Raw genomic sequence first — 25,438 nt, forward strand, 5'->3', positions numbered from 1 at the left:
CATGAGAGGGTCGAGGACCAAAGGGCACAGCCGATGTAAAACTGAGCTGAGGAAGAATTTCTTCTCTCAGAGGTTGAAAGTCTTTGAATTTCTTGCCACAGTGAGCTGTGGAGGCAGAATATTTGTGTACATTTAAGTCTGAGATAGACAACTGGTGTTGAATATTGACATCTATAATGATGGGCTCCTCGGATGGGGGTTGAGATGGATTACTCACTTAGCATTTCAGAACTGTCATGACCTGAGAGACAGAGGATTCATAGAAGTGTGCCTTTTTTCCAGGAATCAGGGGAAAACTCACCATCAAATGTAATTATAACTAGCACAACTGAAGATGGTTATGATTGTTGACATCAATCAACTCAGTCCCAGAACAACACTGCAGGAGTTCCTCAAGACAATATTGTAGACCCAATCATCTTCAGATGCTTCATCATTGAAATGGGGATGCTTGCTGACAATTCCACAATGTTCAGCACCATTTGTGATGCCTCAGGAACTGAAGCATTCCATGTCAATACATGGAAAGACCTGGACAGTATTCAGTCTTGAGCTGTTGAGCAGCAAGTAATATTCATGGAGACAATGATCATCTCTAGCAAACCCAATCTGACCATCACCCCATGACGATCACTGGCATGATCGTCAAAGATGCCCCCACAATCAACATCCTCGGAGTTACCATTGACCAGAAAGTGAACTGGACTAGCCATATAAACACTGTGGCTATAAGAACAAGTCAGAGGCTTGGAAATTTGTGAGAGTAACTCACTTACTGGATCCCCAAAGCCAGTAAATCATCTGCAAGGCACAGGTCAGGAGTGTCATGAAATACTCGCCACTTGCTTGAATGAGTTCAGCTCAACAATACTCAAGAAATTTGACACCATTAAGCACAAAGCAGCTCACTTGATTGGCACCGCCTTTCTCATTCATTCCCTCCACCCCGATACACAGTCGCAGCAAAGTGTACAAGACGTATTGGAGCAACAAACTAAGATTCTTTTAACAGCACCTTCAAAACTTTGACATCTACTACCGAGGAGGACAAGAGCAGCAGAAGCATGGGAAGAACATCACCTGCAAATTCGCCTCCAAGATAAATCACCATCTTTACTTGGACATATCTCGCCATTCCTACACTGTCACAGGGTCAAAATACTGCAACTTCCACCCTAACAGAACTGTAGTGTTTCTACAACACATGGGCTCACCACTATGTTTGACAGCAATAGGAAATAAAAGCAATCGGAAATAAAAGTGAATCGAGCCAGTGACACCCGCGTCCCATGGACAAATAAAGAAAAACAGTCCTGATGATGTAGCTTTCCAGAGTTCCTTTTCAAATGATCACTTCAGGGAAAACAGACACATCTTTGGCACTTTGGAACTATTCACAAAGCTTTACAGGTTTTAGACCTTTGGAAGTTAGCTCACAGTATTACCTCCAAGAGCTTCCATCTCCTCCTCCTTGCAAACATAAAAACTGACCTCCTCCTAAGAATGATTTGCTTCTTCTGCCTCTTCCCCTTTAAGTCGCTGTCTGTTTTCTCTTTCTGTGTACATCTGTGTTGATGACCTTCACCCTCACGCCTTCTGCTTATAGTTCTCTCCTTTATGTACAGCAATGCTGTATGTCTGGCCACATAGCTTCAACCTTGGCATTGTTTCTGTTTCGAGGTCAAGTGTCAGCAGATCACATGACTAGTATTTATTATCCAAGAAAATTACAACTGATCCCTTTAGTTTTAATGCACACGTTTAAAAGCCCTTTTCAAACATTCTTCAAAACAAATAAAAGTTCCCAAGATATTTCAAATAAATTACTTCTTTTCTTTCTACACTGATTCCAGATCAAAGCTGATTATAATCCGTCTTCCTGCTTGCATGTTAACATTCTGTGATTTGTGGTAAAAGACACCCACATTCCTCTGAATAACAGCTTTGTCCAGCCTCAAAAACAGTTTTTTGAAAATCTGCTTTTCTTTCCCATATCAAAATGGATAACTTCACGTTACATTCCATCTGCCATGTCCTTGCCCACCTCTAACTTGTCGAGAGCCTTATTATGTCTACCTTACTGCCTGCTTCCCACTTATCAGCAAATCTAGACATAATAGACTCAATTCCCTCATGTAAATTAATCATATACATTAGAAGTAACACCAAATAACCTGTTTATTCTTGACTTTCTTTTAAATCCACTAGCCAAGCCTCAATTTATGATAACGTTTCTCAATCTACCTTAACCAGAGCAAGTTTCTTACCAACTTAGTTTGCTTCAAATTTAGGGCATTAGATTTATGCATCACTAAATCACTCAAATATAAAATTCTATCTTAAGACATGATTGGACGACAGAAAACTAAGGGTGGAAGTAAATGGTATGAGAAACTACAGTTATGAAGACAGGTTGAAAAGTGTGGGCCTGCTCTCCTTGGAGATCAAGAGGATATTTGATAGAGATGCTCAAAATAATAAGCAGGCTGGGCTGATTAGATAGGGAGAAATTGCTCCCACTCATAAAAGGACCGAGATCAAGAGAACAGATTCAAAGTTAATTGCAAGAAAAGCAAATGTGATGCGAGAAAAAACCTTTTCACACAGCAAGTTGTTCAAGCCTGGAGTTTTAAAGTTTATTTATTAGTGTCATAGACAGTTTACATTAATGATGCAATGAAGTTACTGTGAAAGTGCCCTAGTTGCCACACTCCGGTGCCTATGTGTGTTCACTGAGGTAGAATTTAGAATGGCCAATGCACCTAACCAGCACATCTTTTGGACTTTGGGAGGAAGCTGGAGCAGCCGGAGGAAACCTATGCAGACTTTACACAGCCAATGACCCAAGCTGGGAATTGAACCTGGGTCCCTGGCACTGTGAGGCAGCAGTGCTAACCTCTGTGCAACCATGGAATGCACAATATGGAAGGGTGGTAGGGGCAAGTTCAATAGAAGCTGTAAAGAGGGCATTAGATGATTAGCTGAACAGAAATAATGTGCAAGGGTATGGAGAAAAGGCACAAGAATGGCACTAAGTTATAATGCTCACAATGGATCACATGGCCTCCTTCTGCATGTTAACAGTTGTGTTTTCTATCTGCAGCTATAGATTACAAATGCAAGGAAAGCATATTGAACTGGTACAAGATCCTTGGCTTCAGATGAAGAGTTCAGGACAATTCTGTGTAGTCATTTACAAGGATACTGAAATAATGCAAAAGTGCAGCATTGGTTCACTAGGAAATCATCTGGAATTAGAGATTTTTGAAAGCACATCTTACCCAGGCCCATTTCCCTGCCCTATCCATGTAATCCTGTGCATTTATCATGGTTAATCCTATTTATCTATCATTTTAAGACACTAAAGGGCAATTTAGCATGGCCAAGTCACTTAATCTGTGCAGCTTTGCACTGTGGGAGAAAGCTGGAGCACCTGGAGAAAACCCACAGAGACATGAGGGGAACATGCAAACTCCACTCAATCACCTATGGCCAGAATCAAACCTGGGTCCCTAGCGCTGTGAGGTAACCACTGTGTTACCACGCTGTTCACACAGCTTCACTAATAATATTACCCTATCTTGAAAAATGTATAATTATTTCTAAGTATATAAAGTCAGAACACTGTCACTCATGTGTTCAGTTCTATTTTTTCTACTAACTCATATATGCTAGATTTATTTTGAAGGTAACCAATGTCCTCAACCCAATATAAAGTATTGGGAATCTAATGGTACAGAATTCCTACCACACAGCGTCAACACCCTCTGTAAGCTGCTTGTCATCACAGGTTTTCCAATGAAATTGTGCAGCTCTCAGGAATCCACTGTGATAATTCCCATTAAAAATATTACACTTAGCAGCAAATTCACACAAGTAAAAATGCAGAGCTTAATTTCCACTTTCTACTTATTTTCTGTTTTTTCAGTGAATGCACAATCTGGAACCTTTTCTCTTCTAGAAGAATCCAATTGATTTCCTCTCCCAAGCAGAGTAAGCAAGCAAGGCAAGATGAAGTGCAGCAGTGTGCAGATATAAATAGAATCAAGGGCCTTTCTTTGGATTAATGTGGTGGTCTTCTTGAATAATGAGTCAATTTTAGCTGTATTAGAATATCTGAATCTTCTGTGTTGTACAATTAATATTCATTAGCAATATGGTTTGGGGAGGTCAAACCAAGCATGTTGTTTCGACTGTAGAACCATAAAAATCACCTTCAACCAAGGAAAACTCTTCAGGATCTATCTTTGCTGTTGTAATTAATTAGCCAAGTACTGGACAAAATCATCTAAATGAGAGAAGAAAGATTGAAAAAGGAAAGAGTGTGATTATTGAGGGATTTCTATATTGCGTGTGTTAGCATATCACTGCATCTTGACATCAGATACTCTGGAGGCATGAATTGTGAATGTATAGATCATCTGTCAACCCATAGCATGATTATCAGAATTATTTAAACAGATTTCCATCAATCTATACACAAAGGAACTTTATTCCTTTCAGCCAGTGACTGTGCCTCACAGTGCAACTGTAACAGATGATACATAAGAACATAAGGGATAGGAGCAGAAATAATCCATTCAGCTCTTCAAGCCTGCACTAATATTCAATGAAATCATGGCTAATTTTCTGCTTCAATACCATTTTCCTGCACTACTTCTGAATCCCTTGACATTCTAACATATAAAAAACTATCGATCGCAGTCTTGATCACATTCAATAGCTGAGTGACTAGAGCCCTCTGGGATAGGAAATGCCCAAGATTCACTACCTCATTTCAGTCCTAAATGACCTGCCCCTTATTCTGAGACTGTATCCCCGATTTTAGACACCCCAGCCAGAGGAAGCATCCTTCCTGCAACTAGCTGCTGACTTCTGTAAGAATTTTGTATGTTTGAATGAGATCACCTTTCATTGCGCTAAACTCGTGAATAAAGGCCTACTCTATTTAATCATTCCTCATAGATGAATCCCTCCATCCCAGAAATTAATTTAGAAAACCTTTATTGCACTCCTTCTATCTTTCCTTCAGTAAGACCAAGATTAGACAATATGCCAAGTGAGGTCTCACCAAGCTTTTATATAATTGCAGCACAATACACCGAGTCCTACACTCAAATCTGTTTGTAATAAATTTTCTTCTTAATTTTGCTGCATCTGCATATTAATTTTCAGTGACTTGTGAACAAGTACAATCCCTTTGAACTTCAATATTTCCCAGCATTTCAGCAACTGAGTAATACTCTACCTTTCTCTTCTCCCTCCCAAAATCAATAACCTCTCATTTTTTCAGTGTACTCCATCTGCCAATTTTTTTGCCCAATCACTTAGTCTCTCCAAACATCCATCAAGCATCTTCCTTACAATTCACACTTCCATCTAGTTTTGTGCAATCTGCAAACTTTGAATAATTACCTTTAATCTCCACATCCAAATCATTGATGTAGATTATGGGTGGCTGGATCCCAAGCACTAATCCTATTGGTACCCCATTTGTCATTGCCTGAAAATTACTCATTTTTCCTAACTCGCTGTTGTGTCCACTAACTAGTTCTCCATCTATGCCAGTATATCCCCCAACTCCACATGCTCTAATTTTGTTTACCAACTTCGCAAACTTATCAAAAAAGTTTTCTGAAAATCTAAATACACCACATTTTCCAATCAGCCTTTACTCATTCTGCTAGTTAAATCCTCAAACAACTCCAACATGTTTGTTAAACATGATTTCCTTTTTCTAAATTCATGTTGACTCTGTTCAATTTTACCATTATTTCTAAGTGTCCTGTTATCACATCCTTTATTGTGGGTTCTAGCACTTTCCCCAATATCAAGGTCAGGCTAATAGGGCTATAGTTCCTTATTTTTTCTCTCCCTCCTTTTTCAAATTGTGGCGTAACACTTGTCACTCTCCAACCTGCAAAAGCCATTCTAGAGTCTACAGAATTTTGAAAGATGACCACCAGTGCATCTATTATTTCTACTGCCATCTCTTTTAACACTGATCACATCCAGGGGATTTATCCACTTTAAGTCCCATTAATTTCTCCAGTACTTTTTTTTTAAACTAATATGTTGCAGTTCCTCATTTGCATTAGTCCATTGATTGTCATTTCTGGGATGTTTTTCATATTTTTCTCCCACAAAAATATACACAAACTATTGGTTTCATTTCCCTGACATTTCATAAGAAGATAAGAAATAGGAGCAGGAGTAGGCCATCTAGCCCTTCGAGCCTGCCCCGCCATTCAATAAGATCATGGCTCATCTGTCGTGGCTCAGTTCCACATTCCTGCCCTCTCCCCATAACCTTTAATCCCCTCTCTCAACAAAAACCCATCAACCCACGTCTTAAAAATATTTAGCGAGGCAGGCTCCACCACTTCAACGGGCAGAGAATTCCAGAGATTCACCACCCTTTGAGTGAAGAAGTTCCTCCTCAACTCTGTTCTAAACCGCCCCCCCCTTTATCTTGAGGCTATGCCCCCTAGTCCTACTATCCTTTCTGAGCGGGAAGAGTCTCTCCACCTCTATCCTATCCATCCCATTCATCATCTTATACGTCTCAATGAGATCTCCCCTCATTCTTCTAAACTCTAACAAGTACAAGCCTAATTTATTCAGCCTCTCCTCATAGCTCAACCCCCTCAACTCCGGCATCAGCCTAGTAAACCTCCTCTGCACTCCCTCCAAGGCCAAAATATCCTTGCGTAAGTACGGCGCCCAAAACTGCACACAGTACTCCAGCTGCGGCCTCACCAATGCCCTATACAGCCGCAGCAAGACCTCCCTACTTTTATATTCAATCCCCCTTGCTAGGAAGGCCAGCATCCCATTTGCCTTCCTGACCACCTGCTGCACCTGCAAGCTGGGTTTTTGCGACTCACGCACAAGGACCCCGAGGTCCCTCTGCACTGTCACCTGCTGCAGTTTTTCGCCACGAAAGTAATAATCCTTCCTACCAAAGTGGACCACCTCGCACTTGCCAACATTAAATTCCATTTGCCAGTTCCTGGCCCATTCGCCCAGCCTATCTAGATCCTTCTGCAGACTCTCCACACCCTCCGCGCAATTTGCCGTTCCACCAATCTTGGTGTCATCAGCAAATTTCGACACCATACACTCGGTTCCCTCCTCCAGATCATCTATATAAATGGTAAATAGCTGAGGCCCCAGCACCGACTCCACTAGTCACCAACCGCCAATCCGAATAGCACCCATTGACCCCCACTCTCTGCCTCCTATTTGACAACCAATCCTCTATCCATGCTAACACCCTACCCCCAACTCCATGTCCTCTGACCTTCTGCAATAACCTCTTGTGACGTACCTTGTCAAACGCCTTCTGAAAATCAAGAAACACCACATCCACCGGCTCTCCTTTATCCACCGCCCTAGACACATCCTCATAGAACTCCAGTAAATTTGTCAGACACAACTTCCCTTTAACGAAACCATGCTGCGTCTGCTCTATCAAGCAATTCCCCTCAAGATACCTCGCTATTTCCTCCTTGATGACAGATTCTAACATTTTACCTACAACAGACGTTAAACTAACCGGCCTATAATTCCCCACCTTGCCTGCCACCCTTCTTAAACAACGGCGTGACATTAGCCGTCTTCCAATCTTCCGGCACTTCCCCGGAATCCAGCGACGTTTGGAAAATAACCACCAAGGCATCCACTATCACCTCCGCCATTTCTTTCAGAACCCTTGGATGCATTCCATCCGGTCCTGGGGACTTGTCCACAATCAGCCCCTCCAGTCTGTCGAGCACCGCCTCTCTAGTAACAGTAATGTCATTAAGACCCTCCAGTCCTACCACCTTTCCATCACTAACACCCGGCAAATTATTCACGTCCTCCTCCGTGAAGACCGAAACAAAACAGTTATTCAAGACCTCAGCCATATCCCCATCCCCTACCACTAAGTCCCCCTTCTCATCCTCTAAGGGTCCAACATTCACCCAAGCCAGTCTCTTCCTTTTTATATATTTATAAAAACTCTTGCTATCCTTTTTTATATTAAGTGCAAGCCCAGCTTCATAGTTTATCCTACCCTTCTTTATCAATTTCTTTGTCAATCTTTGTTGACATTTAAACCTCTCCCAATCCTCTTCACGCCCACTACTCTTAGCTACTCTAAACGCCTCCGCTTTTAATTTAACACTTTCCTTCACCTCCTTCGTTATCCACGGCTTATTACCTCTCCTCCTACTGTCCTTTTTAACCATCGGAATAAATTTCTGCTGAGCACCAAGAAAGATCTCCTTAAAGATCCTCCACTGCTCCTCAGCAGACCTACCTTCCAACGCACTCCCCCAGTCCACATTCGCCAATTCTTCTCTCATCCTACCGTACTCCCCTCTGTTCAAACAAAGGACGCGTGTCCGGGAACCCACTTTCTCTTCCTCCATCTGCACCAGAAACTCCACCATACAATGATCACTCTCCCCAAGAGGATCCTTCACAAGGTCCCTAATTCTACCCGCCTCATTACATAACACCAGATCCAAGATAGCTTGCTCCCTCGTCGGCTCCAACACACACTGTTCAGGGAAACTATCCCGGCAGCATTCCAAGAACTCCTCCTCAAGCCCACCGCGTCCAACATGGGTCGACCAATCAATATGCAGATTGAAATCCCCCATAATTACGGCCGTCCCATTCCTGCACGCCGCACTTATTTGCGCGTTAACAGCCCGCCCCACCTCCAGATCATTATTCGGGGGCCTATAGACGACACCCACCAGCGTCTTCCTCCCTTTGCTGTTCCTAATCTCCACCCACAACAATTCCACTTTCTGCTCCTTGGCTCCAATATCATCCCTTGCTACCACCCTGATGCTATCCTTAATCAGCAGAGCTACGCGCCCCCCTTTTTCCTCCCGCCTATCCTTCCTAAACACTTGATACCCCTGGACATTCAGCTCCCAGTCCCTGTCACCTTGCAGCCACCTCTCTGTAATGGCCACTAGATCGTATCCATTTGTGGTGATCTGCACCACCAGCTCATCCACTTTATCCCAAATGCTTCGTGCATTCAGATACAGTGCCTTCATCCCAGCCTTCACCTGGGCCCTATTTGCCGGAACGCCACCAACCATACTCACGCCCCCTACTCCCTTTATTATTGGGACATCCTCAGCCTCTTCCCTTACCTGTACCCTCTCCTTAACTTTAGGCCTCGTAATGTCACCTACCCTCGCACCCTCCCCGCAGCTAATTAGTTTAAAGCCCTGTCTACAGTCCTCTTTACACAATTTGCCAGGACTCTGGTCCCAGCACGGTTCAGACCAACCCCATCCCGCCCGAACAGGTCCCACCTACCCCAATACTGATGCCAATGCCCCATAAATTCAAACCCATTCCTCCCACACCAATCCCTGAGCCACCCATTCACTTCCTTAATCCTATCAACCCTACGCCCGTCTGCACTCGGTTCAGGCAGTAGCCCAGAGATAACCACCTTGTCGGTTCTACTTTTTAATTCCATTCCCAGCTTCTCATACTCCCTCCCCAGATCCTCACTTCGCATTTTGCCTACGTCGTTGGCACCCACATGTACCACAACGACCAGATTCTCACCCTCCCATTCCAGGTTCCTCTGCAGCCCAGATGCGACATCCCAGGCCCGAGCACCAGGCAGACAACACATCCTTCTGTGCACTTTGTCATTGCGACAAAGGACAGCGTCAATACCCTTCACCCCACTATCCCAAATTACTACTTTCCTTAGTCCCCATTAAAAATTTAGCTGACTCAACTTATAATGGACCCATATTTGTCTTTGTTAACATTTTAGAAACATGGAAACATAGAAAATAAGAACAGTGGTAGGTCACTCAGATCTTCAAGTCTGACCCACCATTCATTACAAATATGACTGATCATCTAACTCAGTAGGCTCTTCCTGCTTCCCCTACCCCCACCCCCATATCCTTTGACCCCTTTAGCTTCAACTGCTGTATCTATCTTCTTCTTAAAACGTAAAATATTTCAGCCTCAACTGCTTTCTCTGGTTGCCAATTTCATCGGCTCACCACTCGCTGGATGAAGAAATTTCTCCTCATCTTAGTTCTTGCTAGGGTGAATGTTGGTCCTTTAGAGGATCAGAAAGGGGACCTAGTGGTAGGGGATGAGGATATTGCTAAGGTATTGAATAACTTTTTTGTTTCTGTCTTCACGGAGGAGGACGTGAATAATTTGCCGGGTGTTAGCGATGGAAAGGTGGTAGGACTGGAGGGTCTTAATGACATTACTGTTACTAGAGAGGCGGTGCTCGACAGACTGGAGGGGCTGATTGTGGACAAGTCCCCAGGACCGGATGGAATGCATCCGAGGGTTCTGAAAGAAATGGCGGAGGTGATAGTGGATGCCTTGGTGGTTATTTTCCAGACGTCGCTGGTTTCCGGGGAAGTGCCGGATGATTGGAAAACGGCTAATGTTACGCCGTTGTTTAAGAAGGGTGCCAGGCAAAAGGCGGGGAATTATAGGCCGGTTAGTTTAACATCTGTTGTAGGTAAAATGTTAGAATCTGTCATTAAGGAGGAAATTGCGAGACATCTTGAAGGGAATTGCTTGATAGAGCAGACGCAGCACGGTTTCCTTAAAGGAAAGTCGTGTCTGACAAATTTACTGGAGTTCTATGAGGATGTGTCTAGGGCGGTGGATAGAGGAAAGCCGATGGATGTGGTCTTTCTAGATTTTCAGAAGGCGTTTGACAAAGTACCTCACAAGAGGTTATTGCAGAAGGTCGAGGGACATGGAGTTGGGGGTAGGGTGTTAGCGTGGATAGAGGATTGGTTGTCAAATAGGAGGCAGAGAGTGGGGGTCAACGGGTGCTATTCGGATTGGCGGATGGTGACTAGTGGAGTGCCCCAGCTTTTTACCATTTATATAGATGATCTGGAGGAGGGAACCAAGTGTAGGGTGTCGAAATTTGCTGATGACACCAAGATAGGGGGAACGGCAAATTGTGCGGAGGGTGTGGAGAGTCTGCAGAAGGATCTAGATAGGCTGGGCGAATGGGCCAGGAACTGGCAAATGGAATTTAATGTTGGCAAGTGTGAGGTGGTCCACTCTGGTAGGAAGAATGGTAGGAAGGACTATTACTTACGTGGCGAAAAACTGCAGCAGGCGACGGTGCAGAGGGACCTCGGGGTCCTTGTGCATGAGTCGCAAAAACCCAGCTTGCAGGTGCAGCGAAGGCGAATGGGATGCTGGCCTTCATAGCGAGGGGGATTGAATATAAAAGTAGGGAGGTCTTGCTGCAGCTGTATAGGGCATTGGTGAGGCCGCAGCTGGAGTACTGTGTGCAGTTTTGGGCGCCGCACCTGCGCAAAGATATTTTGGCCTTGGAGGGAGTGCAGAGGAGGTTTACTAGGCTGATACCGGAGTTGAGGGGGTTGAGCTATGAGGAGAGGCTGAATAAACTGGGCTTGTACTCGTTACAGTTTAGAAGAATGAGGGGAGATCTCATTGAGACGTATAAGATGATGAATGGGATGGATAGGATAGAGGTGGAGAGACTCTTCCTGCTCAAAAAAGACAGTAGGACTAGGGGGCACAGCCTCAAGATAAAAGGGGGGTGGTTTAGAATGGAGTTAAGGAGGAACTTCTTCACTCAAAGGGTGGTGAATCTCTGGAATTCTCTGCCCGTTGAAGTGGTGGAGGCTGCCTCGCTAAATATTTTTAAGACGTGGGTTGATGGGTTTTTGATAAGAGAGGGGATTAAGGGTTATGGGGAGAGGGCGGGAAAGTGGAACTGAGCAGCGACAGATCAGCCATGATCTTATTGAATGGCGGGGCAGGCTCGAGGGGCTAGATGGCCTACTCCTGCTCCTATTTCTTATGTTCTTAAACAGTACAGCCCATATTCTAAACTGGGATGCCTGCTTCAAAACTCCCCAGAACATTCCTTCTACATCCACCCTGTCTAGAATTGTTAGAATTTTATAAATTTCGGAGAGATTCCCATCTTCTAAATTCCAGCAAATATAATTCAAACTGACTCAATTTCTCCTTATACGTCAGTACCACCATCCCAGGCATCAATCTGGTCAATCTTCACTGAACTCCCTCCGGTACAAGAATATGATTCCTCTGATAAGGAGACCAAAGCTGCACACAATATTGCAGATGTGGTCTCACCAAGGCCCTATAAAATTGCAGCAAGACATCCCTCTTCTTATATTCAAATCTCTCATTCTGAAGGCCAACATGCCATTCACCTTAGTTCATAGAAAGCCTACAGTGCAGAAAGAGGCCATCTGGCCCATCGGCTGCCGTCAGTGGAGGTGGAGGCGAACTCGCTGGGGTCTTTTAAAAGACTTCTGGATGAGTATATGGGGTTTTATGGGATTGGGGGTTATAGATAGGTGTTGATGTGATCGGCGCAACTCGTGGGCCGAAGGGCCTGTTTGTGCTATAGTGTTCTATGTTCTATGAGTCCATACCGACCACAATCCCACTCAGGCCCTACACCCATATCCTAGATATTTACCTGCTAATCCCTCTAACCTACGCATCTCAGGGCACTAAGGGGCAATTTTAGCATGACCAATCAACCTAACCCGCACATCTTTGGACTGTGGGAAGGAATCGAGATGAGGTGACTGGGAACGAGGAGGTTAGCTCGCAAATAGAGAAGGATTGTAGACAGTGTAAGACAGCGGATAGATGGGTGATGGAGAAGGGGAGCACTCAGACCGAAGGTTTGAGATAAGTCTATTTTAACGCCAGGAGTGCAGTGAATGAAGTGGATGAACTTAGAGCGTGGATCGCTGCTTGGAAGTGTGATGTGTTTATCTGGAGTAAGGGGAAATATGAAGCCATCAGGCAAGAAATTAGATGAATAAATTGGAAGGAGGTATTCTCGGGGAAAAGTACCGAAGGTGGCAGATTTTCAAGGAACGTTTGCCTGGAGTTCTGCATGACATCGTTCCAATGAGACAGGGTGACTTTGGTAGGTTACAGGAACCATGGTGCATGAAAGTTGTAACGAAAAGTCAAAAAGAAAAGGTAAGCATACAAAAGGTTCAGAGAGTTAGGCGATGTTAGGGATCTAGAGGAGTATACGGCTTGTAGGAAAGAACTTAAGAAGGAAATTAGGAGGGCCAGAAGGGGTCATGAGAAGGCCTTGGCAGGTAAGATTAAGGAGAACCCTAAGGCGTTCTACAAATATGTGAAGAGTAAAAGGATGAGATTTGAAGGAATAGGACCTATAAAATGTGACAGTGAGAAACTTTGTATAGAACCAGTGGAAAAGCAGAGGTGCTTAATGAATACTTTATCTCGGTATTCATGGTGGAAAAAGATCTGGGTGGTTATACTGCAGGCTTGCGGTGGACTGAAAAGATTGAGTACGTGGACATTAAGAAAGAGGACGTGTTGGAACTTTTGAATAGCGTCAAGATAGATAAGTCGCCGGGACCGAATGGAATGTACCCCAGGTTACTGTGGGAGGTGAGGGAAGAGATTGCAGAGCTTCTGGCGATGATCTTTGCCTCATCAATGGAGACGGGAGAGGTTCCGGAGGATTGCAGATGTGGTTCCTATATTCAAGAAAGGGAATAGGGATAGCCCAGGAAATTACCAACTAGTGAGTCTAACCTCAGTGGTTGGTAAGTTGATGGAGAAGATCCTGAGGGACAGGATTTACGAACATTTTGAGAAGCTTAGTATGCTCAAAAGTAGTCAGCACGGCTTTGTCAAAGACAGATCGTGCCTTATGAGCCTGGTTGAGCTCTTCGAAAATGTGACTAAACACATTGACGAAGGAAGAGTGGTAGATGTGGTTTATATGGACTTCAGCAAGGTGTTTGGATAAGGTCCCCCCATGCAAGACTTCTGAAGAAAGTGAGAGGGCATGGGATCCAAGGGGTGTTGCCTTGTGGATCCAGAACTGGCTTGCCCGCAGAAGGCAGAGAGTGGTTGTGGATGGGTTTTTTTCTGCATGGAGGGCAGTCACCAGTGGAGTGCCCCAGGGATCTGTTCTGGGATCCTTGTTGTTTGTAATTTTCATAAATGACCTGGATAAAGGAGTGGAGGGATGGGTTGGTAAGTTTGCCAACGACACAAAGGTTGGTGGTACTGTGGATAGTTCGGAGAGATGTCAGAAGTTGCAGCGTGACATAGTTAGGATGCAAGGCTGGGCGGAGAAGTGGCAGATGGACTTCAACCCAGATAAATGTGTAGTGGTCCATTTTGGCAGGTCAAACGAGATGAAGGAGTATAATATCAAGGGTAAGACTCTTAGCAGTGTAGAGGAGTAGAAAGACCTTGGGGTCCGGGTCCATAGGACTCTTAAATCGGCCTCACAGGTAGAGGATGTGGTTAAGGCGGCATATGGAATACTGGCCTTCATCAATAGAGGGATTGAGTTTAGGAGTTGGGAGTTAACGCTGCAACTTTATAAGACCCTAGTCAGGCTCCACTTGGAGTACTGTGCTCAGTTCTGGTCACCTCATTACAGGAGGGATGTGGAAGCTACTCAAAGGGTGCAGAGGAGATTTACAAGGATGTTGCCTGGATTGGGTGGCATGCCATATGAGGATAGGTTGAGGGAGCTTGGTCTTTTCTCCTTAGAGAGACAAGGGATGAGAAGTGACCTGACAGAGGTGTATAAGATGTTGAGAGGTATAGATCGGGTGGATTCTCAGAGGCTTTTTCCCTGGGCTGAAATAGTTGCTACAAGAGGACATAGGTTTAAGGTGCTGGAGAGTAGAACACAGAACATAACAGCACAGAACAGGCCCTTTGGCCCACGATGTTGCACCAACCAATTAAGAGAAAAGCAATGACCCTCTAACCTAAACCAATCCCTTTCCATCCATAAACCTATCCACGGACCTCTTAAACACCCCCAAATTAGACGCATCTACAACTGCAGCAGGCAGGGCATTCCATTCCCCCACCACCCTCTGGGTAAAGAACCTACCTCTGACATCCGTCCTATAACTACCACCCCTTAATTTAAAGCTATGTCCCCTCGTGCTAGCTTTCTCCATCCGAGGAAAAAGGCTATCACTGTCCACCCTATCTAAACCTCTAATCATCTTGTATGTTTCAATAAGGTCTCCTCTTAGCCGCCTTCTTTCTAACGAAAACAACCTCAATCCATCAGTCTCTCCTCATAGGACCTTCCCTCCATACCAGGCAACATCCTGGTAAACCTCCTCTGCACCCTCTCCAATGCCTCCCCATCCTTCCTATAATGTGGGGACCAGAACTGTACACAATACTCCAAGTGCGGCCGCACCAGAGTTTTGTACAGTTGCAACATGACGATGCGGCTCCTAAATTCAATCCCCCTACCAATAAACGCCAAGACACCGTATGCCTTCCTAACAACCTTACCGACGTGATTTCCAACTTTCAGGGATCTATGCACATATACACCTAGATCCCTCTGTTCGTCAACACTATTCAGAGTCCTACCGTTAGCCCTATACTCTACACATCTGTTATTCCTGCCAAAGTGAATTACCTCACACTTTTCCGCATTAAACTCCATCTGCCACCTCTCGGCCCAGCTCTGCAACTTGTCCAAGTCTCTCTGTAAGCTATGATACCCCTCTTCACTATCTACCACTCCTCCGACTTTGGTGTCATCAGCAAATTTACTAATCCATCCTTCTATACCCTCATCCAGATCATTTATAAAAATTACAAACAGCAGTGGCCCCAAAACAGATCCCTGAGGCACACCACTTGTAACCGAACTCCATGACGAATACTTTCCATCAACCATCACCCTCTGTCTTCTATCAGCTAGCCAATTCCTGATCCAATTAATCCCATACATCTGCATTTTCTGCAGAAGCCTTCCATGGTGAACCTTATCAAACGCCTTACTAAAGTCCATATATACCATGTCAACTGCCTTACCCCCATCCACCTCTTTGGTCACTTTTTCAAAAAACTCAATAAGGTTAGTAAGGCACGACCTACCCTTCACAAAACCATGCTGACTATCTCCAATCAATTCATTACTCTCTAAATAACTATAAATCCTATCCCTAATAATTTTTTCTAATACTTTGCCCACAACAGAAGTAAGACTCACCGGTCTATAATTCCCGGGGAAGTCTCTATTCCCCTTCTTAAACAATGGGACAACATTCGCTATCCTCCAGTCTTCTGGCACTATACCTGTGACCAACAACGACCTGAAGATCAGAGCCAGAGGCTCTGCAATCGCCTCTCTTGCCTCCCAGAGAATCCTAGGGTAAATCCCGTCCGGCCCAGGGGACTTATATATTTTCAAACCCTCAAGAATATCTAGCACATCCTCCTTATCCACTGCAATGCTATCCAGTTTACAACCCCGTAACCCAGTGTTCTCCACAACTACATTTACATCTCCCTGCGTGAATACCGAAGAGAAATATTTGTTCAGTGCCTCTCCAATGTCTTCCGGTTCCACACATAACTTCCCACTGCTGTCTCTGACTGGCCCTAATCTTGCCCGAACCAATCTTCTATTCTTAACATATCTAAAGAAAACCTTAGGATTCTCCTTAATCCTATCAGCCAAAGTCTTCTCGTGTCCTCTTTTAGCTCTTCTTAACTCACTCTTTAACTCCCTCCTGGCTAATCTATAGCTTTCCAGTGCACTACCTGAGCCCTCAAGCCTCATCCTGACATAAGCCTCCTTTTTCCTTTTAACCAGCGAATCAACTTTTTTAGTGCACCACGGTTCCCTTGCTCGACCATTTCCTCCTTGCCTGACAGGGACATACTTATCAAGGACTCGCAGTAGCTGCTCCTTGAATAAACTCCACATTTCCGATGTTCCCAACCCCTGTAGTTTCCTTGTCCAACCTATGCTCCCTAATTCTCTCCTAATAGCCTCATAATTACCCTTACCCCAGCTATAACTGCTGCCCCGAGGTTCATGCCTATCCCTTTCCATCACTAAGGTGAATGTAACCGAATTGTGGTCACTATCACCAAAATGCTCACCAACTTCCAAGACTAACACCTGGTCTGGCTCATTTCCCAGCACCAAATCCAATATAGCCTCACCTCTAGTTGGCTTATCTACATCCTGAGTCAAAAAACCTTCCTGCACGCTTTGTGTAAAAACTGACCCCTCTGACGAGCTAGAGCTATAGCTATTCCAATCAATATTAGTAAAGTTAAAGTCTCCCATAACAATTACCCTATTACTTTCACTCCAGTCCAGGATCATCTCTGCAATCCTTTCCTCTACCTCTCTAGAACTTTTAGGAGGTCTATAAAAGACTCCCAACAGGGTGACTGCTCCTCTCCTATTTCTAATCTCAGCCCATACTACCTCAACAGACAAGTCCTCATCAAACTTCTTTTCTGTCACTGTGATACAGTCCTTGACTAATAATACTACTCCTCCCCACCTTCTACCTCCTTCTCTACTCCGACTGAAGCATTTGGTACAGAGGAGATGTCAGGGGTAAGTTTTTCACTCACAGGGTGGTGGGTGGAATCGGCTGCCATCGGTGGTGGTGGAGGCAAATTCAAGAGGGTCTTTTCAGAGACTTCTGGATGAGTACATGGGACTTAATAGGATTGAGGGTTATTAGGTAAGTCTAGTAGGTAGCAATGTGATCGGTACAACTTGTGGGCCGAAGGGCCTGTTTGTGCTGTAGTTCTCTATGTTTTATGTTCTAAACAGGAGCACCCGGAGGAAACCCTGCAGACACGAGGAGAATGTGCAAACTCCACACAGACAGCAACCCAAGCTGGGAATCGAATCAAAGAACAAAGAACAACACAGCACGGGAAACAGGCCCTTCGGCCCAACAAGCCCGCGCCGCCATCTTAACAATGTATTTTTCCTACCCGTCCCTTGACCCGTGTCTATGCTTATGGTACCCCCATTGGAAACCAGATTCAGGGGAGAATAATTTAGGGACAATATGTTACACCAATCAGCCTAACAGCACATCTTTGGGGTGTGGGAGGAAACCCACGCAACCACAGGGAGAATGCCCAAACTTCCACAGACACTGGCTCAAATTCATGTATCTGCACAGCTAGCAGTGATAGTCACTGAGCTGTTGTGGTGCCCATCTGCTGGTCCAGTTTTAAGCATACACAAACGATGCAAAGTACTAGGCCACTCTCGAAACATCCAAGAGCAGCCCACGCACGACCCACCGTGTGCATGCCCCTTGTTAGACAACAAGGTGGACCGATGCATCTGCAGAGTAAAAGAGACAAAACATCAACACATGTAGCATTAGATTTCCAGGAACGTCCTGAGGCTCTGACCCTTATTTAAAACCGTCTCCTCAAACCCTCCAACCCTGCTTCGCTCATGTACCTAAGTAAACCTTAGACAAGTCCAGCGTGCCTGCCTCACCACCTTATTTGGTAGTGCATTCCATACCCCCACAACCCTCTATGTGAAAAACCTCCCTCTAGCATCCAAATTACACTTCTCCCCCCTCACCCTAAGCTCGTGGCCCCTCGTGATATTTGTCTCTAATCTAGGAAAAAGCCTGCCACTGTTTACTCTATCAATACCCTTCATTATTTTATACACCTCTATCAGATCCCCCCTTAATCTCCGTCTTTCTAAGGAAAAGAGCCCCAGTTTACCCAATCTTTCCTCATAACCCAGTCCTTCCATACCAGGCAGCATCCTGATCCCTGGAGTGATGAAGCCGTTCCAATCGATTTGTCAAGCATGATTTCCCTTTCGTAAATCCAACCTGACTATGCAATTCTACCACTGTTTACCAAGTGCTCTCCTATAAAATCTTTGATAATGGACTCTAGGATTTTCCCCTGACTACCAACGTCAGACTAACTGGTCCAGAATTCCATTTTCTCTCTGCCTCCCTTTTTAAATATTGAGATTACATTAGCTACCCTCCAATCTATGTAAAGTGTTCCAAGTCTCAGAAACTTGGAAGATGACTACTAATACATCCACGATAGAGGGTCTCAAGTACTCAGCATGTGGATTATCAGGCCTTGGGAATTTATCAGCCTTCAATCCCATCAATTTTCACAGCACCATTTCATGGCTTACACTAATTTCCTTCAGTTCCTCCTTCTCATTAAGCCCTGGGTTCCCAACATTTTTGATATGTTATTTGGGTTCTCCTTTGTGAACAAAGAACTAATGTATGTATTTAGTTGGTCAGCCATTTCTTTGTTCTCGATTATAAATTCCCCTGTGACTGTGAGGGACCTACATTTGCCTTCATCAATCTTTTTCTCTTCACAAACCTACTGAAGCTTATACAGTTTGCTTTTTTGCCCCCCGCAAGCTTATTCTCACTTTATAATTTCCCCTTCTTAATCAATCCCTTTGTCTTGTTTACCCGAACTCTCAGGTCTCCTGTTTTTTCTGGCCAAATTGAATGCTGTTCCGTGAATCTAATACTATCTCTAATTGGGGTTTGGCCACATTTCCAGTTTTATTCTGGCGCCAGACAGGAATGAACAATTGTTGCAGTTCATCTATGCACTCTTTGAATGTTTGTCATTGCCTATCCACCATCATCACTTGAATTAATGTTGCTAATCTGTCACAGCCAACTTGTGCCTCACACCAGCATAGTTTCCATTAAGATTCAGGACTCTAGTCTCAGAATCAATTAGAATTTCTCATCAAGATGGAGAGTGACTATCATATTTCCCTTTTACATGCCTTCAGAAGTTTTTACACTCCCATCTTTGTGTTTCTGACCAGATTACTCATATTCTAGTTTCCCTTCCTTACTTTTTTTTTTCTTGGTCCTCCTTCGCAGGCTTCTAAAACATTCCCAATTCTCAGGCTTACCATTTTTGGTAACTTTATCTGCCTCTTCCTATGATTCGATTTAATCCTTAATTTCTTTCATTGGCCATAGTTGGAACATTGTCCTTTGCTGGTTTTTTGCACATTAAAGCAATGTGATTTTCGTTGCAAACTATGTATTAGTTCTTTAAATGTTCGCCACTGCCTGTCTACCTTTTAACGTAGATAAACCATAGCTAATTTGCCCTTTATTGCCTCATTGTTCCCTTTGTTTAGATTAAGACACTAGTTTCTGATTGAACTTCATCACTTTCAAGCTTAAAGTAACATTCTATCATATTATATCACTCATTTCTAAAGGATACTTTACAACAAGATTAGTTAGTCTTCATTCATTGAACACTGGGTTTAAAATAGCCCATTCCCCAGTTGGTTTCTCAACGTACTACTCTAGAAAACCATTTTGCATCCATTTCAAGAATAAGTCCTCTACAAGATTTGGACTAGTTAGGTTTACCCAATGTATATGTAGATTGAAATCCTTCACGATTACTACATTATGCTTCTTATACATAAACTTCCGATTTATGCTGAGATTTCCATTATCACTGCTCTTTAGCGGCCCAATAATGTTTTCTGACGCTTGCTGTTTCTTACTTGCGCCCAAACTAATGTCTCATCTTGACCTGTAGAATTAAAAGCTCATTTCTCACTACAATACCAATGCCCACTAAAAATGAACATGCCTACCCACCACCCAACTTCCTATCCTTCCTGAATGTAGAAAAGCCTTGGATAGTCAGGTCCCGGTTTAGTTTCCTTGCAGCCACTTCTCTGTAATGGCTATCAGTTCAACCTGCAACTGAAATCATAAATTGGTGTCCAAGTGCATATACATTCAAAGTATTGACTTGCAATCCATAACAATTCCACATTAAGCATACACCATCTTACACATTTTTAAAATCACAAAAATGATTTTTAAAAGAAAAGAAGCCATTCCATGCATTACAGAGCAAGCAGAAATATGGAAAATATGAAAGAAATATGGAAAAGCAGATGCGACGCTCAAAAATGGCTGTGGAAATCCCTGAATATATTGGGGCTACACTAATCAGTTCAAGTTTTAATGAACAGAAATTCAAATTCATCAACTGGTCAAAATACATATACCGACAGAAGCACAATAATACTGCATGTTTGTATGGTCTGGAATTAGACTATGCTGTTCATTGACTATTCCAAACTGAAAGGTTGTGAAGGAAGCTGTACAAGTAATGAAACTACATGTCCATCCACAACAGGATAACATCCAAGCTTCGGTACATAACAAATAATACCCAGGTGATGATCTTGAAGATAATACCAAACCACTTCCTGAGCTTTCAAAAGTACCAGCATCAGCATCAGCAGACACCCATCAGCTACTTCTTGTGGTCACTACAAACTAAAAGCCGAACTCATTCATCCATCTTAATACCTCAGCTAAAGGAGTTCTAAGGTTGACAATCTGCAATGAGTGGGTCACTTCCGACTAGGAAAGCCTCTCCACTCTACAAAGCCCAAATCAAAAATGTGGTGAAATACTTGACACACATCTGGACAAGGAAGTAACATTCAAAAAGCTTAAACATCATTCAAGACAGTGCTTGATTGATTACCTGTTGCTGGATTCCATCTCCTCCAATATAGAGGCACAATGGCTGAAGCTTGTATAATCTATAGGATACAGTGCAGCAACATTTGGAAGTTATTTGGACGGCATCAGCCTTCCCTGCAACCTCTCCAACAGAGAAAACTAAGTGCAACAATGTAGCTGAAACAACTTCAAATTCCAAACTGCAAACCATCTTGGCCTGGACATACAAGAACAGTCCTTCACTTATTTTAATTAATATCTTAAATTTTATTATTTAATACAAGCATCTGCAACATGATGTGATCAGCTCGTGGGCCGAAGGGCCTGTTTGTGCTGTAGTGTTCTATGTTCTTAGAGCCATCCACCACCACCATTACAAAACAACTAGTAATGGCGACCAAATGCAATCTTTGCATGTCACCAAGGTTCCAAAACAAATAGAAGAACTTTCTGGCCAGGAAAAAAGACGAACAGCTGCTCTTTTACATATGTAGACATTTTAGTTTTCAAGTCAACTGCATGAGCAAATACCTCAACAAAGAAACTTCATCTGAAGGAACATAACTTTAGTATTGTGAAAAAAAGTGAATGCTGTTGCAAGTTTTGCATTCATCAGGACAGATTCACAAGAATATCAATTATGAAGGAATAACAATTCACAGTGCATGAGAAAAGAATCTGATTGGTTGGCAAGTAGGCTCTGACGGAGCCATTACATGGAGACCGCAGAAGAGAACATGCAGTACAAATTGTTATTCCCTTTACAGAGAAACATAAGAAACAGGAGCAGGAGTAGGCCATTTGGCCCTTTGAGCCTGCTCTGCCATTCGTTATGATCATGGCTCATCATCCAACTAGTAATGGCTCACCCACCTACCTAGCTTTGTGTCATCTGCAAATTTGGAGATAGTCATTTAGTTCTCTCATATAAATTTATACTAACACATATTGTGATTAACTAGGATCCTAGCAACTATCACTGTGGTACCTGACAAGTCGCTGCCTGCCATTTGGAAAAAGACTTGTTTATGCCTTCTTGTTGTTTTTTGTTTGCCAACCAGTTTTCTATCCACCTCAATACACTACGCCCAATCCTATGGTCTTCAATTTTACATGCAAATCTCTTGTGGGATTTTGTCAAAAGACTTCTCAAAGTCTAAATAACCAGTATGTACCGGTCCCACCTCCCCCAGAACCAGTCTTGATGTCCCAGGAATCTGAAACCCTCTCCCTCACACCATCTCTTCAGTCACATATTTATCCAATATTTCCTGCTATTTCTGCTCAGTCTTGCACGTGGTACTTGTAATAGTCCTGAGATCACTATCTTTGAGGTCTGAATTTTCAACTTACTTCTTAACTCTATATTCTGCTTTTAGGATCTCATTACACATCCCCAGCACCAAAAGAGGTCATTTCTCTCAACAGTATCCAAAGCAGTATACTTGTTTTGCAGGGGAATAGCCACAGGAGATTCCTGCACTGGTGCAATTGGTATTTTTGCAAATCTGTCCTGATGAGGGCAAGAAGAAAAGCTTCCACAGATGTTACTTCTTCAGCAATATTTCAATGTAACAAGTGTGCAGAAATTGAACTGGTATTACATCAATAAGTTTTACTTTTCAGGTTGTAAAGTAGCAAAATATTTCAATTTAGAGTGTCTGATTCAGTACCAACACGTATACAAATACCAACACGGCACACAAATGGAATGAATCTTCACTTGGAAATAGTTCCCCTTTTGTATGCAGTACAAACTATTCAATTACACCAAAACTACTGAAAATTCATTTCTGATTTCTCCAAAACGACGACAAAATATTCATGGATTAATTCCACTGGTAGGTAAACTCAAGTTACATAATCACACTCTAAGGTTGCACTAAGTACATAAAGTGAGCGATTAAAATGGCAGAATACAGAATTTATATTTCCAATTCCAATTATGGGATGTGGACATCACTAGCTAGACTTGAATTCATTGTCCATCCCTAATTTCCCTTAAGATGTTGGTAAGCATACTTTTTGAAATACCGTAGTGTGCGTAGTTTAGGTACACCCACAGTGCTGTTGAGATAATTCCAAAATTTTGACCAAGTGACAGTAAAGGAATAACAATATATTTCCAAGTCAAGATATTGAGTGACTTGAAGGAGCACTCCCAGGTGGTGGCATTCCATGTGTGTGCTGCTCTTGTCCTTTTAGATGGTAGCTTGCGTGCGTTTGGAAGGTGCCATCTCAGTGACCCTGATGAGTTTCTTCAGTGCATCTTGTAGATGGGACACACTGGTGGCACTGTGCATCAGTAGTAAATGTTTATGGATGGGATGCTAAACAAGCAGGCTGCTTTGGCTTGGATGGTGTCAAGCTTCTTGAGTATTGTTGTTGCTGTACTTCTCTGGGCAACTAGAGTACATTCCATTACACTCTCGACTTATGCCTTGTAGAGTGTGGACAGGCACTGGGGGAGTCAAGAGATGAATTACTTGGCACAAGATTTCTCTTGTAGCCAAATATTTATATGGCTAGTCCACTTCAACTTCTGTTCAATTGTAACATCCACCCCCCGCCCCACCCTGCAACGGTGTTAATAGTAGGAGATTCAGCAATGGTGATGCTAATGAATGTCAAGAAGTAATAGTTAGATTTTCTCCTCTTGATGCTTGTCATTGCGTTGTGTGGCATAAACGTTACTTGCGACTTATCAGCTTGAGTCTGGATATTGCCCAGGTCATTCTGCATTTGGACATTGGCTGCTTAACAATGATCAATGTTAAATAATTACAACAGCCAGAAAATTCCAGGATTGCTAAAATTACACACATTGCTATAGGGAAAACAGGCACTGGGATTTGTTAGGGGAGAAGGTAAAAAATGGGCTGTGAAAGATCATTCTTTGAAAGGTGACCAAGTTCGATACAGCAAAACAACCAAATAACCTCGAGTAAAAGCAAAATACCATAGATGCTGGATATCTGAAATAAAACGGAAAATTCAGCAAAAACTCAGCAGGTCAGGTATCATCTGGGGAGATAGATACAGAGAGCAATCAGATGAACTCAATGTTCACTGTTTTTCTCTCTCCACAGATGTGGTCAGACCTGTTGAGTTTTTCCAGAACTTTCTGTTTTTAAGTCTTGTTATACAAAATCATTTTTATGTGACTGCCACCAAGAACATTGTGCAGCTGCAAACCAAATGATGAATTTGTCTTTCATTATGCAAGTTTAAAAATGGATAAACAGAAACACTAATTGTAAGTAACATTCTTCAGAGCATAAGACGACTATCTAACCACCAGTTTGGTAAACATTATGCTAGGTCTCAATAATATCCTCTTAAAAGAAAAATCAGAAATGATTTGATCAGAAGTTGCAACATACATTTGAACTTGAACATTTGAATAACTTGTATTCAATGTTTTGGTGTGCTAGAATACCTGACTACATATCACTATGTCAAAAATGATGAAAGAAGCAGCAAGCCACCAGCTTAAGATTAACTATTGGCGTTTTAGGTACCAAACATTGCATGGCTAGACAGAGACACACAAATAGAGGGAGAGAATGGTTGATGATTCTTACTGGTGCCTCAAAAGGCCGAGCATAAGATAACACCTGCGGTCTGTAGAGCTCCCAGGCCTTTACAGGGTCAGGGTAATATTCATGAGGAACGTGGACAACTGCCTCCCCCACATACCTAGATTCTACATGCTGGACACCCTGCCAAAAGGGTAAATAAATATTGGAGGAAGAGAAAAAGAGCAAAAGAAAAAAGTAAATAAAAACAATGAATGTTCAAATCATATAGAACAATAATGGTATTAACAAATGTCAAGATAAATAAGAAATGTGCAAATAGATCAATGGTGAAACAAATTTAAAAATCTCTACAAAGCCAAATGAAACACATTGTACAATGCACTAAGTTAAATTTTAGCTTATTTACTATTAGACAATTAATTCAGTGACATATTGAAAATTATACAACACAACAGTTTAAAACAATGGTAGGACGAATTATAAACTCTAAAACTAAAATCTACATGCTCACTTTGAACT

At 42.9% G+C, this 25,438-nt stretch overlaps 1 protein-coding gene across 6 annotated transcripts in view; it reads right to left on the reverse strand.

Moving 5' to 3' along the window:
- Window positions 1-25,438, reverse strand: part of wdr7 (WD repeat domain 7) — a 695,157-nt gene that overhangs the window by 565,168 nt on the left and 104,551 nt on the right. For 4 of the 6 annotated variants that reach the window (XM_080182523.1, XM_080182596.1, XM_080182666.1 and 1 more), the window contains one exon: window positions 24,962-25,099. The exons of the other annotated variants lie outside the window; for them this stretch is intronic. In XM_080182523.1, the coding sequence (XP_080038649.1) occupies window positions 24,962-25,099 (138 nt within the window). The remainder of the gene's footprint in view (window positions 1-24,961; window positions 25,100-25,438) is intronic. 6 annotated transcript variants of the gene reach the window in all.

Source organism: Carcharhinus amblyrhynchos, chromosome 1 (genome assembly GCF_965287045.1).
Source record: "Carcharhinus amblyrhynchos chromosome 1, sCarAmb.v2.hapA, whole genome shotgun sequence".
NCBI classification, from domain to species: domain Eukaryota; kingdom Metazoa; phylum Chordata; class Chondrichthyes; order Carcharhiniformes; family Carcharhinidae; genus Carcharhinus; species Carcharhinus amblyrhynchos.